This window comes from Lactuca virosa, chromosome 5 (genome assembly GCF_052849685.1).
Source record: "Lactuca virosa cultivar CGN04683 chromosome 5, Lactuca_virosa_CGN04683_v6, whole genome shotgun sequence".
NCBI lineage: Eukaryota > Viridiplantae > Streptophyta > Magnoliopsida > Asterales > Asteraceae > Lactuca > Lactuca virosa.
Genome location: NC_136430.1, coordinates 303,703,051 through 303,718,185, shown reverse-complemented (window position 1 = coordinate 303,718,185; position 15,135 = coordinate 303,703,051). Strand labels below are relative to the sequence as shown.

General features: G+C 35.4%; 2 protein-coding genes across 2 annotated transcripts; one reads left to right on the top strand and one right to left on the bottom strand.

Moving 5' to 3' along the window:
- The first annotated feature begins 1,021 nt into the window (after positions 1-1,021).
- On the top strand, positions 1,022-4,941 carry LOC145114896 (aspartate aminotransferase, cytoplasmic). The gene is made up of 11 exons (XM_079051015.1): positions 1,022-1,238; positions 1,658-1,729; positions 1,816-1,877; positions 1,972-2,055; positions 3,120-3,219; positions 3,309-3,429; positions 3,536-3,699; positions 3,786-3,923; positions 4,153-4,274; positions 4,352-4,567; positions 4,668-4,941. Exons 1-11 carry the CDS (start codon positions 1,173-1,175, stop codon positions 4,750-4,752), a joined length of 1,230 nt encoding a protein of 409 aa, XP_078907141.1. The 5' UTR covers positions 1,022-1,172; the 3' UTR covers positions 4,753-4,941.
- Positions 4,891-7,295, bottom strand: LOC145114895 (rho guanine nucleotide exchange factor 8-like). Its single transcript, XM_079051014.1, has 7 exons — positions 6,924-7,295; positions 6,736-6,852; positions 6,499-6,653; positions 6,312-6,386; positions 5,965-6,231; positions 5,532-5,852; positions 4,891-5,427 (listed from the first exon to the last, which is right to left on the bottom strand). Exons 1-7 carry the CDS (start codon positions 6,994-6,996, stop codon positions 4,996-4,998), a joined length of 1,440 nt encoding a protein of 479 aa, XP_078907140.1. The 5' UTR covers positions 6,997-7,295; the 3' UTR covers positions 4,891-4,995.
- Between the last annotated feature and the right edge of the window lie 7,840 nt (positions 7,296-15,135).

The following is a 15,135-nucleotide window of genomic DNA, read 5'->3' as shown; positions in this document are numbered from 1 at the left end:
TATCATGTTGTTAATCATAGTTACCAATTTTGATGCAAAAGCTTTTCTTGGTTCATAGAGCTTTTCAATTAGTCAACTTGGATAGCTTGTTTCAATGTATTTTTAATGGAATCTCAACCATTGAAGACGTCTAAATCATTGTTTAATCTTGACCTTTTGAACTTTCTGAAAGGCACATGTAAATAATAATAATAACAACACTTATACTCAATTATAACAAAGGGCACACTTAGTTGTGTCCCTATTAAATGGTTGATTAAACAAACCCTTTTCTAATATTTGAAAATTAAATTTTCAAATCAAGTAATCAGTTTGGTAGAACTTTTCATTATTAACTATAGATTTTCTAATATTTCTAATCACAATTCTTTTAAATCAAGTAATAAGGTAGTGTGTTAGGGTTTTAAGGATATAAAGAAAAATAAAAATTATAAGAATATGTATGGTTCACATGATTGAGGTAACCGTATTATGTTTACAAACAAATTAGAGATGTTTTATTAACTTCACAGCGCATTAGAGTTTACAAGATAAACAATATTTATAATTTTAAGAAAAACAAGCCTAAACATATATATTTCACAGTTTGACACACGAAGCTCATATTGTTTTATGGAAAACCCGCTAGAGGAGAGGAATGACACGAAGTAATCCATCATAGTGTCGCCTCTAGAATTCTCTAGGCTAGTTGTATAAAAATCTCTTGTATAATATAATCTTTAGAATAAATTTTAAATCAAATTGTTTCTTAAAAGCTAAAAAGTCACAAAAATCTTTTGTCAAACACGTGTTATATCACCTACCATAAACATTCTATAACTACTTTTACTGAAATACAATAACATATCCAATCCTATTCTAAATAAACAGTTAGATATATTCTAAATCTAAATAAGCAATTAAATCAGAATGAAAATTAAATTATACAACCCAATATATAGAATAATAATCGAGTTTTTAATCCGATGCTGATGCGAAAGTGCGTGCGCGGTGTGTCCACAAAAACAAAAGACGAAAGTAACTAAAAACCATATGCGCCCACAGTCATTATACCAATCACAAAATTCCAAACGCCAGATCCATTTTTTCATACAAAACCCCAGTTCTATCTCAAAGTCACACTAATCTTTTACTCAATCACAGCAAATCCCAAAAATCATTCCTGAAGAAAAATGGCTCATCATTCAGAATCCGTCTTCTCCCAAATCGCTAAAGCTCCTGAAGATCCTATCTTAGGGGTATGCATCACTACTTTCTCCTCTTCCCTTTCCGACTTCTACAGTATACTCCTGATTTCAACTTATATCCATTAAAATTTGAAAACCTATTGATCATCGAGTAAAGTGGAATCCCTATATGATCCTTTTTGGGTGATCAAGTTCATATAATCCCCTGATCAAATATTATATTGAGATTCGGTGTATTTTTAGTGATCGAGTTGAAACTTTTACTGTTTTACACTAATAGGGTTTTGGGGTTTTTCAATCTTTTAAACGTGATGATATTATGCGACGTATAATTATTTTGCGATTGGGTATTTGGGGTTTTACTGTTTTCCATGATCGCTGATGAAAACTTTTGATGATAGTTTTTGTTTTCTTGTATCAAACACACTAATTCTTTTGTTTTGTCTTTGCTATGATGGGACAAAAAACAGGTTACTGTTGCTTTCAACAAAGATTCAGACCCTTCAAAGCTGAATTTGGGTGTAGGTGCTTATAGAACTGAGGTAATGAATTATGAATGTTTTTCTTGATGAATTAGTTATAAATACACACTTATAATTACTTATTCAAGTCAATTTGTTGTTGATAGGAAGGAAAACCTTTGGTTCTGAATGTCGTAAAACAGGCTGAACAAAAGCTTGTTAATAACCCGTTAAGTAACTTATTCTCATCACTTAAGTTTCATCACAATTTCTTGTTCTTCAATATTAAACTTTCATACTTTCTTTTTTAAAATATGTTTTAGGTCTCGGATTAAGGAGTATCTTCCGATTGTTGGACTTGCAGATTTTAATAAAGGTAGCGCCAAACTCATTTTTGGTGCTGATAGGTAATCATTTATGATTCTCTCATCTTTTTTTTTTTTTTTTTTTTTTATGTAATAAATTAGTTGATAATCTATTTGGAAAGAGTTGTATTTTTTCTTATGTGTTTCATTTGTTTTTCTATTACAACATTGTAGTTTGAAAAATCAGATTATAGCAATGTAATCCAAATACAAAACACTTTTCATTGCTAATAATGTTCTAATATGGTTTTTCTTAAGATACAACGCTATAATTGGTAGATTTTTCATAGTACAAATGTACCTTAATAAGAACTTGTTTTTGAAAGTACAATGCTGTAATAGAAAGATAGAAAGTAGGAGGTTATAATAAACAAATAAATGAAAATATCATGTACTTTAAAAGGTATCATTGTTCTTTCTTGATTTGTATATTTTTTGTGATAAAGGATGTGATGCTATCCATGCCTTCACCTATTTGGTGCCACATAGGCGCCACATAGGATTTTGCCACATAGGATTTTGCCATTTTTGCCAGAGGAGGGAGGGTGTGGTGCTATCCATGCCACTTTTTTAAAAAAAAAATTAAAAAAATATAACATTTAATAAAAACCATGAAATATTAGTTAAAATAAAACTTAAGTTTTCAATTTTCATTAACCATAAGATCGAAAATTACATAAATAAAAACTTAAGAATGACCTAAGTTTGTAGATTAAAGAAACCATTATCTAAAACTTCGAATTTTATATTAACCATCATACTTTGAAATTTATTTGGTTTCACCATCAAAATAATTTTTATTTTTTTTATTTTTATGATTTAATCATTATCGTTCAGAATTTAAAAAAAACCCCTAACCAGAAAAATATCCTTCTGTAACTAAAACATTTAAAATTTCTTTCACTAGTTAAATAAAAATAACCAAAAACTAAATTTGATCTATTTGAAATGTTTGATTAGTAGCGAATTTCTATTTAAAACTAATTAGACATGATACATAAAAATATAATTGTGAATGGTGATAATAATAACTGATTATAATAATAATAATATTATCTGTTGTCACAATTTAATAAACCAATTTATTTTTTTGTTGACCAAAATAGCCCTGCCATTCAAGAAAACCGAGTCACCACTGTCCAATGCTTATCTGGCACTGGCTCACTGAGAGTTGGTGGAGAGTTTTTAGCAAGACATTACCATGAAGTAAGAAAAACAACTTCTTCATTTCCTCTATTTTTTTAATTTTCAAAATAATAATTAATCTAATTAATCAAATTATTTTTTTTTATCAGAAAACCATATACATTCCAAATCCAACATGGGGAAACCATCCAAAAATCTTCACATTCGCAGGATTATCAGTGAAGACTTATCGCTACTATGATCCTACTACACGTGGCCTTGACTTCAAAGGTATGAAAAATGAAAATAAACCAATTTTCTGTTTTAATTTTAATATTTTAGTTTTTAATTTTTAATAATCAGTTTCATATCATTAAAATCTCCAAAAAAAAAACAGGCCTTCTAGAAGATCTGGGTAACGCTCCATCAGGAGCAATAGTACTTCTTCATGCATGTGCTCACAACCCGACAGGTGTCGATCCCACCATTCAACAATGGGAGGAGATCAGACAATTAATCAGATCAAAAGCATTATTACCTTTTTTCGACAGTGCATATCAGGTAAAAATAAAAAAGTAAATTTGTGTATTTAAATGTCATGAATCCATTAAATATTTATTTATTTATTTATTATTTTTTTTTTCTAGGGTTTTGCTAGTGGCAGCCTCGATGCAGATGCAAAACCTGTTCGCTTGTTTGTTGCCGATGGCGGTGAATGCTTTACCGCTCAAAGTTTTGCCAAAAATATGGGACTTTATGCCGAACGTGTCGGTGCCCTTAGCATTGTGCGTTTTAAATTTTAAAATTTTTAATTAATTTGTTCACTTTTTATGTGGGACAAAAGATTGAAACTGACAAGTAGTTTTAATCTTTTGTCCCTTGGGACAAAAGATTATAATAAAATCTTTTGTCCCAAAAATTGGGTGCGACAAAAGTAATATTACTTTTGTGAGTCCCAATTAACTTTTGTCTGGACAAAAGTTATTTACAGTACAACCTGTTATGTCATGTTAGGTTTGCAAAACATCAGATGTTGCGAGCAAGGTGGAGAGTCAGCTAAAACTAGTTATCCGGCCAATGTATTCCAGCCCACCTCTTCATGGAGCATCTATTGTCTCGACTATACTCAACGACAGGTACTCTTTTTTGCAATTTGTAACAAATAGCAATGTACTTTCACCTTCAATAATTATTTAATATTTATTTTTTGTAGTGATTTGTACAATGAGTGGACGATTGAGCTCAAAGCAATGGCTGATAGAATTATCAGCATGCGCACACAGTTATTGGAAGCCCTAAAAGCAAAAGGAACACCTGGTGACTGGACTCATATCATAAAGCAAATTGGAATGTTCACGTTCACTGGACTGAATGCAGAACAAGTCGCTTTCATGACTAAAGAATATCATATCTATATGACTTCTGATGGGTAAGCATATGTTATTTTTTACATTTAAATTAATTAAATAAAGACGTACTTTTTTTTTTTTATTTTTTTATTATTGAAAGTAAGTTAATCTTTTCTACAGGAGAATCAGCATGGCTGGTTTGAGTTCAAAGACAATCCCTCATCTTGCAGATGCTATGCACGCTGCTGTTACAACAATGGCATAAACCAATAACTACTTGTTCTTTCTTGTTTTTTATCGTAAGTTTGTTTTCAGTGTCAAAAAAAACCTTCAAACCATTTCTTGATGCTTTAAACCGAATGTGGAACTTGTAGCTACACTACATAAATAAGTTCACAACTAGTACTCAAATTATAGTAGTATATTATGAAGATCATTACGAGTTTATTTACAATGAATAGCTGATTATCTCTTTTACTAAACCCTAGTTTTAAATTTTTAATCTCCATTAATGGCGAGTTGTTGGGCTTCTTAATCCAATACCCCCAAGCTTCTCCATATACGAATTCTTAGTTCTTGCCAAAATTCTAGCTGAATAGCTCTGATACTTTTCGTTCTCGTTTTCTTCCACTTGTTTAGGGCTCGAATCGCCATTCTTTGTGTTTGATTCTTCTTGTTCTTGATCGACACTCCACCCCATGAAATCAGATAACGTCATCGATTCTGTAGGCGTCTGACCTGGACTATGACCTGGCGTTTCATCGTTATCTTCACTAGTAGCTACTCTTACTCGTGCTGACGTGGACATCTTCTTTGCCAGCAAGGACGGATCTTGTGCTACGTTGTCGGCGTAAAGCACGTCTTCGATTCGATTCATCACTGTGCTCGCTAAACTCTCCAAAACTCGCGAATAGCTTTCCAATACTGCGTGTCCGACATCCTACAAAATCGAAATTAGGGTTTGGTTTTAGTTTAGTGATTGATTGACGAACATGAATTGGGGATTCGGGATTGGGGAAAATGTAATCTTTGTCTTTTTCGTACTTTATTGGATTCGATTTTGCAGATTTCAAGTGACGATTGTGGGAGTCCTGGGAATCGTTGTTTTAGGAGGATTAAGATGGTTTCTGCTCGTTCTTCAAACTGTTCTCGTTTCTCCATGCTTATCCCTGAACTCCAAGAAGATTTTGAGTCCTTTTGATTCATCTTTCTCTTCCATATCACTATAGAAGCTTCGATTTTGTTCTTGAGATCAAGTACGTTTAGCTCTGATGACAAATCCATGGTCATTAGAAACTGACTCGGGTCAAAAAAGTCAACCGTGATGCTCTTGTAGATCGAGTCTCCAAGGGTTTCTCTACCATTCTGTTAATAATTAACAGAATTTACCAAATTAGGGCTATATTCAAGAAATCGCAAAGTATATTAATATCACCTTTCTTTCTTTTTTTCTTATCCGGTTATAATATTATAATACCTTGGGGAGAGTATCAATATAGTTTTCGGGAATTTCCATTTCTCCAAGTATTTGTGCATTGATAGCCATGGAAGCTTTAAGAACTTGGTTGACACAATCTTTTTGATATTGCATCCATTTTCTTGATTCTTCTGAAAGACCTTCAGCTGGAACTTTGACTGTGGGTAACCACCATTTGTCATTTCTTTGAACGCCTTTTTCAGATTCATCTGCATCTTTTGATACATACCAAAATTGATTCTGATCCCTGAAATTGTCTAGACAACCCTGGATCATATATTCATATCATCATCTTCATTATTGAAAAAAAAAACCCCATAAAAATCACGTGGGAATTGAATCATTACAATGAGCATCGCATCGAGTTTTTTTAAAGCCGCAATGTTCATCCGCAAATCGCCTCTTTGTTGTGTCATCATAATCTGAAAGACCATCAATCAAACGTTACAAATGAGATTTGGATTTGAAGTAATTGGTTTGTGGATTCCGATGGAATTGGAATCGTGGATTCCATTCCATTGCGTGTTTGATTACCTCCATATTTGATCCGTCTTTCCCCGCTTGTTGAGAAGCAACAAACTCAACAATGTAATCGGTTACAGAAAGAAGCCAACCGACTTCTCGTCTCCATCTTCTTTTTCGATCTTCAGGCATTGGAGCCAATTTATGTTGCTCCCCAAACACCGAAGCTACAAATTTCCAAAAAAAAAAAAATGATTAACAAAAATTACAAAAATTAAACGACTTTTTAAAACAAGGATTCAAGATTACCTGCGAGATTTGTAATTGCATTTGTTAAAGCCAAAGCAGATGAAACCCCCTTTCCACCACCCGACATATCTTCTCCTAAAAGAAGCTTAGCAAATCGTTCCTTCATCTGCTCCAACTCTGCACAAACAAAAACAATTTGTTTTCTCCAACATTTACGGATCGAAACATGAATTTTATCAAAAACTTACCGGCATGTTTCACCTTAACCTTGGAAACCAGGTCGTTGTTGTTGGCATCTTGTTCATCGATTGTTGTTGTCATCTTGACAAATGTGTTCTTGATTGATTCTTATGGGTTGCACGTTTGCAACATGGAAATGAAGGAAGTTGTGATATGAGCAAGTTCTTGAGAAAAGTCAAAAGAGGAAAAGAAATAAATAAATAAAAAGACTCAAATTTCTTATGAGAGGTTAAAAAGGATTTGGTGGATGATTAATGAGAAATTTGGTTTATTGGTTTTTGTGTGGATTATTGTTTGAATCTTAGTGTTGACTTGTGTTTGTCTCCATTGTTGTTGGTGTTTGTGAGATTTTAAACGTGGGGTGCATGTTTTTCTTGAATGATTGACAGAATCTGAAACTAGAGGGGTTGAAATTGAACATGAGAAAACTTTGAGGACGAAATTTATGAATGGATTATAATCTTTTTGAGAAACAACTAGAGACCAATAACTAAATTTGTGAATTTATGGTGAAGAGATGTGTGTTCCTAATCTGTTACCTCAGTATTCTCTCTTGAAATTGTGATAATCGGTTTTTAATTCTTCAATAAGGTAATTGATATTGATGTCACACCTTTTTCTAAAGACGCCATGGGAATATGAGGTCTTGACTTTGAATCGATTTTGTGTCTTATTTGCCAAGAGGAAGTGGAAGTCGGCCATCTTTTCTTTGGATGCTTGTTGGCGAAACAACTATGGTGATGTATAGATATTGGGTGGACCACCATGTTCTTGAGCTTGGTTCGGCTTTGGAAATGGAGTGGGTTGATGGCCGACCCATTGCTCGTACTGATCTGGATTCGATCTTCATGAATTTGATTTGGGTCATTTGGACATATCGGAATGATGCCTCATGCTATGAGTCCAAGATCTCCTCATTCAGTGAGTCCAAGATCTAGAAGAAGTTATCCTTTAATAACATTGTTGCTTTTCTTTTTACTTGTTTTTTTTTTTTTTCTAGAAACGCTAAAGCTGCAAAAATTGGAAAGCATGGACGATGCATCATGTCTTGTTTGCAAATCTGTGTTTGCGTATTCATCAACAAATGTCGACAATGGAATCTGTGATATGCGTTTGAGAACATAACTTTGATGACCATTTCAATAGACCTTATCAGATAGACAAAGGGGATAACCATATTCATAATTTCTCACTTTCTGTTTTTTCCAACGTCAAATGCCTACTAGAAGGATTTGGTTAATATTGTTTCATGGCTATTGATAGGAACTATATTAATTAGATCGAATACACGTATGACAGGTATAAAAAGTATATATAATAAATACCATACAACTGATAACAGAGAAAAAGTATTCAAATTTTTTGTTGTCATTTGTTTTTATGTGTGTAACGATCTTTGGATTTTTCATTTTTAAATTGTAACAATATAAAATAAGTATTTGAAAGCTTTCTTTAGGAGCCATTCTTAACTGAATTAGAGCATACATATTTGCACTTCATGTTTGCTAGTACAAAATATGTACACTAAAACAGTGATTTATAGTTCGTTGGATTTGCTTTCCCCATAGCATATTCCCTAACTATCGGCTAATATGTTCTTCAAGAAGTGACCAAACTCTTTCTTGTTGGTTTGACGATGATGGGGACGGAGTTGTGTGTTTGAGCAAGTATGGTTTTCTGATAGTTTACGGACTTGAAATGGATTAGAATCTTTATCTTTGTAGCCCGTAATCGTCATTTACAATTTTTAGCAAAGCAAATAGCTTCATACCCGTATGTTGTAGATTTGCTCACTCTAATTTGAAATTCATCATCAACGCATTTGAATCACAAATTAAGCTGATCTCTTCTTTACTTTTGAACATTTGTAATAGCTTCACCTATTAAGAATAATCATGGGCTACAAAACTGTTACTTTTTTTTATCTAATATGCAGGTAATGGTAAGAGTTCACGCATCCTCAAATGAGTGGTTTTTGTTTCTTCAGAATCTGAAAAATAATAAGGGTACTTTTTCTTGTCGGGGCTAAGTTTCCTCTTCTTTAGAATAATAAGGGTACTTTTTCTAGCCGGGGCTCGGTTTCCTCTTCTTTAGATTTAGCCTCATTCCAGTAAATTCAGAGAAGGGTTGGAATTGTTCCACCGGGTCTCCATGTGGAATTATATTACATCCTCAATCAAAATCATTAGTTTTGTCGGAACATTAACAGATTCATCAACCTTAATTGTTGAACATTAACAACCATACCATTATATCACTTCCTTCTATAGGCATATTGTAAGAATGAACATGATCTAATTTTATAGGTAATAAATTACAAAATTTGGTTACTTTCAGCACCGGAAGACCCATTATCACTGGAACGATTTTCACATGGAAATCGATTAATGCCACTTTTCATAACATAATTAACAACAAACATTTGTACTTTATTAGGAGGTATACAACTAACAAAAGTAAAAAAAAATATTTGACATCATTATTGTCAAGAATATGCATAATTATGTTTGATCAAAGATATTGAAAATATAAATGTATTTAATTAGTATGTAACATGGATTTCGAAACAACCAATGTAATCAACCAAAAAAGTTATATCACTGCTTAAATCAACACCAAACATATATAGTTTTCAACAATATACTAAATTGATCCGTCGATTTGCTCCCATTACACACCACTAGAAACATGTACTCTAAAAGACTGACTGTACGAACACATTTTTCTTACTGTAAAAAAGCTTTATCTGGTTCACGCAACAAAAATGGTAATAAAATTACCCTAGCATTAACACTCCAGAATAATAGTACTCTGGAATGTTCGTACATCTCATATTAGAATCCAAAATGCGTTTTTGAGTACGAAATGTATGAGTGTCAAATTTCAGACAAATCTTCTACTAACCACTACTAACTCCGGAATGGCATTAACTACTCTAGAATGTATTTCGGGATTAGTGGTCATTTTTTAAAAACTGAAAATGTTTTTTTTCCATTAAATAACTCATTTAAAATTATTAGTTTTATGAATTTTCCTTCTTTAGTTGCTTAAATGATTAAATATATCAAGATTAGAGTTGTTTTGGGAGTAGATATGACCATTTGTAAAAGAGAATTAAAAAATTACTTGCTCGAATCGATGAGAATAATTTGTACCAATGAATGCGATTTCGCTCAATGTGTGTGGCATTAGGAATTTAAAGAAAAACAGGTTTGATTTGAAGTTTGTGTGTGAATAATGGGTTAATTTTTGGGGATTCAAGAATCGTTAAGTGTATCATATGGATCTTTTTAAGATTAGATGTTTATGGGGTAATTTTCATTTTAACTTTGCTTGTTCCTTGGCTAGGGGAGATTAGGCGGATTATTTCTATGTGCGATCCTAAAATGTTCATTAAAAATATAATTTTTGTGTTACTTGAATCTCGGTAAGTTTCTTTTTTGACCTTGCATTATTGATTTGTCCCATTTTGACCCTTGAGTTGTACGCGGGGCGTACAACAAGGTACGCTTAGCGTACAAGTGATGAAGCGAGTACGCGGGGCGTACCAAGTGGTACACTTAGCGTACTCATGCGAGGGTATGATCGGGGTCTCGAATGCGTACGCGGAGCGTACGCAAAGATTAATGAAAACCCTAATTTTAGGGGTTGGCCACTATATAAGCATCCTTATGGACTTGAAACCCTCATTTCATCAGCCTCCTTGTCCTCTTTACCCTACATTCGAACCCTAATTCCATCTTGTGTGTTTTTGAGCTTAAAAGACCATTTTGAGGTGTATTTTGGTGCTTTAAAGGAAGGTGTTGTAACGCCCGCAGATTCGGGCTAGTCAATTTAAAGACAATAAGCGTCAACCATGACTTTTTATGGAAGATTATTTAGAAGGAGTAATCTTAACCAAGTGGTATGTTACAAGGGTTCCGTACATATAAAGAACGTCGAAATCCGAGTTATAACGAAGAAGTTATGACCCGTCGAAATTTCGCGACGGAACCGCACGGCACCAGGAGACGTAAATAGTGAATTTACGATAGAAGAGTTTTTAGCCTTAGTAAAACAAAAGTTGTAGTATACGTTAAACCGAGAACATACAAAAAAAGAACGCTCAAATCTGACTTCGTATGAGGAAGTTATAAATTTTCTAAGATTTGGCATAACAATGCACGGTCCGAAACTCGAATTTTAGTTCGAGCGGTTTTTGGTCTACGCGACCTGAATGAGAGTTTAAGATCTCATTAATAGGAACTCAACGATAAAAAGACAGACGAAAACGAAGTCCGTATGAAGGAGTTACGAATTCTTCGCGGTCATTTAACAGTCTAATCTCCTCCTACTATTAAATTTAAGATCGGTCGAGAATTAGCCGACGGAGTCTAAATGAAAGCTGTAGATCTTGTTTTTACCTACGTGTGGATATAAATAACGTCGAAAACGGAGCTCGTATGCGAAAGTTACGGGGTTTAGAAGTCGGCAGGGTGCTGTGCGAAATCGGGTGACGTGGCTGAATATGGGCCAAGGCTTTCTCCCCAAGGCAAGCCACCAGGTGGTGACACCTAGCCATGGACTCGACTAATAGGACCTCCTACTCGACGAGTAGAGCTGTTTTCCAGCCTATAAATAGAGGTGTCGGGTTCCCTCATTCTTCACACCATTCCAACCTCTTCTCTCACTCTCTAGCCTCCAAAACCCCCCCTAAGCCTAGGTAAACCCCCTAGCACCCGAAGGAAGCTCTGAGGCTCCTGAAGCCCTAAGAAAAGAGCCTTTTGGCTCGGGAACACTGCTCCAGCAAAGCCCGGTTTTCGAGAAAACCCGCTGTAAGTGAGCTACGCCTAACCTATCTTTAGTATAGCTTATGTTTCAATATAGTAATGTTATTAGGAACTTATAATGAGTATTTGGGCGATTATTATGAGTTATATAAGTGTCGTTATAATATCTTTTAACCACTCGCGGTACGGGAAATCTGGTTTAAAGGGCCGCATAGGGTTGTTGGATTTCAGAAGTGCTATATGCCAAAATGGTCCTGCCCTCCGGTGTTTTATGTCTGGCCCCTGTCTGTACATAGTGGTTGGAAAATATTGTTTAAATGCTTATATAATAATAATAATGCTGTAACAACGTAAATTTTCAAACAATTTTTTTCATTTTTAAAACATAATTCATTCATAACAAAACCCATTGTATCACATAATATACCCCAGAATCTCAAGTACATAAATCTTCATCAGTGTGTACAGACCATGCCGGCGCCTTCCCGCGATCATCGCTAGTACCTGAAACACATAACACAACAACTGTAAGCATAAATGCTTAGTGAGTTCCCCAAATACCACATACAACTCATACGCCTTTCCAGGCCATAACTCTGTGGGATCTTCCGATCCAAGTGTCTCAGGGGACTTCCGTCCCGAATCCCGGTAGACCTTCCGGTCCTACCCGTATCGACCTTCCGGTTCGTAACCTCCTGACCTTCCGGCCCATATCATCTTGACCTTCCGGTCCTTACCATACATAACATACATAGCACATACATATCACATACATCTCATAGCATACAAGACCTTCCGGTCACACATAAGTACCCTTCCAGGTACAGTATAGTGAGAAGACTCCTCCTATCATTCAAATAACATCCCCGATCAATACTCTCTCATAGTCTCATCTCTAAAGATTGGGTAGAAGGTCATTCTACCCCTCCCTGAACTCTCTTGAATCATTCTTGCCAGAACCCTAAGGTCAACGAAAGTCAACGGTCAAACTTTGACCCGAATCGTCGAGTGCACACGGGCGACTCGGCGAGTCCATGTGGGTCCTCTGAATCCTTCTGGCCTCTCTTGGCTCGTCGAGTCATCCTTCCACTCGACGGGTTCCTCCTGTCACGAATCGCGGGGCAACCCCGACTCGACTCGTCGAGTCCACTTATGAACTCGGCGAGTTGCTTCCATGTTCATACTCAAATGACCTTCTAAGGTCAGATCTGCTTCTCTAGTCTATAGATCTGACCTTCCCAAGCATGATAATCACGTAAAGGTCGAATCTTGGTACACATGCAACACACCCAAAGCCTCTTTTGGTGAAATAACCACTAAAATGGCCTCCTAGGCTCATAACTCAAAAGGTATGGCATAAAGCAGAGTGGTAAGGACTCTCTGGACCTCTTAAGGTCTAGATCTATGAACCATCTCGTCTTGGGACCTCACATACTCCAGATTCAACTAAAAGAGGCATAAAGAAAACCCTAGATTTCACTAGAATCATTATAAACACGATAATGGCACAGATTGTTACCTCCAACAGCTTCCTCTGATAAAATAGAAGTGGATCCAAGCTCCTCAACCCGCTTAGCTTGTTCTACCTCCTTCCTTCTTGCTAAAACACACAAGAAATGATGAATTAGCCTTCCTCTTGCACCACAAACGATCTCTCTGCTCTCTAGGGTTTCTCAGGGGTGAAGTGGCCGCAAATGGAGGCCATAAAGGCCTTTAAATAGGGCACAGACCCCGAGAATTAGGGTTTCAATCCACAGCGCGGACTCGTCGAGTCCATCCCTTCCGACTCGTCGAGTCCGTTCATTAATCCAGTCAGCACACGCGATCCTACTAGACGAGTCTATGCCTCAACTCGTCGAGTCCCTCCTCATAACTCAAAAAGAAATACTCAAATTGTCATGCCTGGAAATCCGGATGTTACAAATGCTAAGACTAATAATTAGTCACGGTAAATATTAGACTAAAATCTAGTGGTAACAATACTAGGTTTCGTCGGAGGAAAATAGAATCGTTAGAAGTGAAGCGCTGCCCGAGTTTGGAATCATCACTTTAACAAGTGGGTCCATAGTTACTTTCATCTTACACATAGATATGAAACATTTAATATAAATTACGTGCTATGTGTGAATATTATCTGTATACTTGCTATCTATGCTGGATGAACAATTTTATACATGTTTTAAATGATTTAAACTGTATATATATATATATATATATATATATATATATATATATATATATTATATCTACAAAATATGTTGGGTAAACATGGGTAGATGAAATATGAGTCGAATGATGAGGTGAGAGGTGAAATAGACCATGAGGTGAGGGTGAGAGGTGGACGATGTGAGAAGCCTTTTACCCAAATGATGGCCCCATCATCTAGCAGAGTATGGATGACAACCACGGACTATTCTAGACAGTCCAGTGGAACACTAGCAGGCTCACAACCTGTAGGTGTTGTGAACGATGTGTTCACTGGTGTACTCTAAAAACCCATTGACAGGTATTACGAGTGGACTCTCGAAAACGATACTGTCAATAAACGAGATAAATCTTGACGACTATGCAGACTTAGTGCCGATTCCTTAGGATAATCCTTAGGAATAAATGAACGAGGAATAGCTGATTCTTAGGGTAGATCCTTAAGAATAAAGAAGATAATGGGGATGGGTAATTGGATTGATTGTTTGATGTTTAAACATAATAATTATATTATTGTGGGTTGAAAACCCTATGTACTCACCAGGTTTCCCAATCTGACCCACTCAGTTTTTGAATCACAGGTGTCGATATGAAGTTTTGTTACACTGAGAGATTAAGGAGATATAAATCACTAGTGATAATGAATGTAAGTTCTGTTTATGCTTATGTTTCTGTGTTGACGATGACATCCCAATGTTTTAAAATGAATAAAATACATTTCTTCAGAAATGCTTTGATAACGTATTTATCATGGTTTTCTGGGAACAAATTCCGCAACATTTTTATTAAAAATGGTACTCTGATTTTTATAAAGCATAAACAAAATCGGTCTTTTCTGGCCGTGAAAATGGGGATGTCACAGGTGTCCATCCTTGAAGCTTCATTGAAGGAGTGAAGGCTTATGGATTCAGAACCTTATCATCTTTTGGCACTCATTTGAGGTATAAAGTATTGAACTTGATGCTTATTAGCTTAGATCTCTTTTGGTTTGGGTTTATGGACCCTTTTGGTCCCATTAATGAGATCTTATGAGTTCACATCGTTTTGAAGATTAGAGTTGCCACTCTTGGTGTTATATGGGTCCTTGAGTCATAAAGTTTCCATTTTTGAGGTTGAGATCCAACCATGCATGAGTTAGGGCCATTTTCATGGAAGTAGAATGTTATATTTTGAGTTTGGGTTCATTTGGGGCATGCAAAGTCACTAAGTCAGTGACTTTATGGGTCTAGACATTGATTAGGACTCA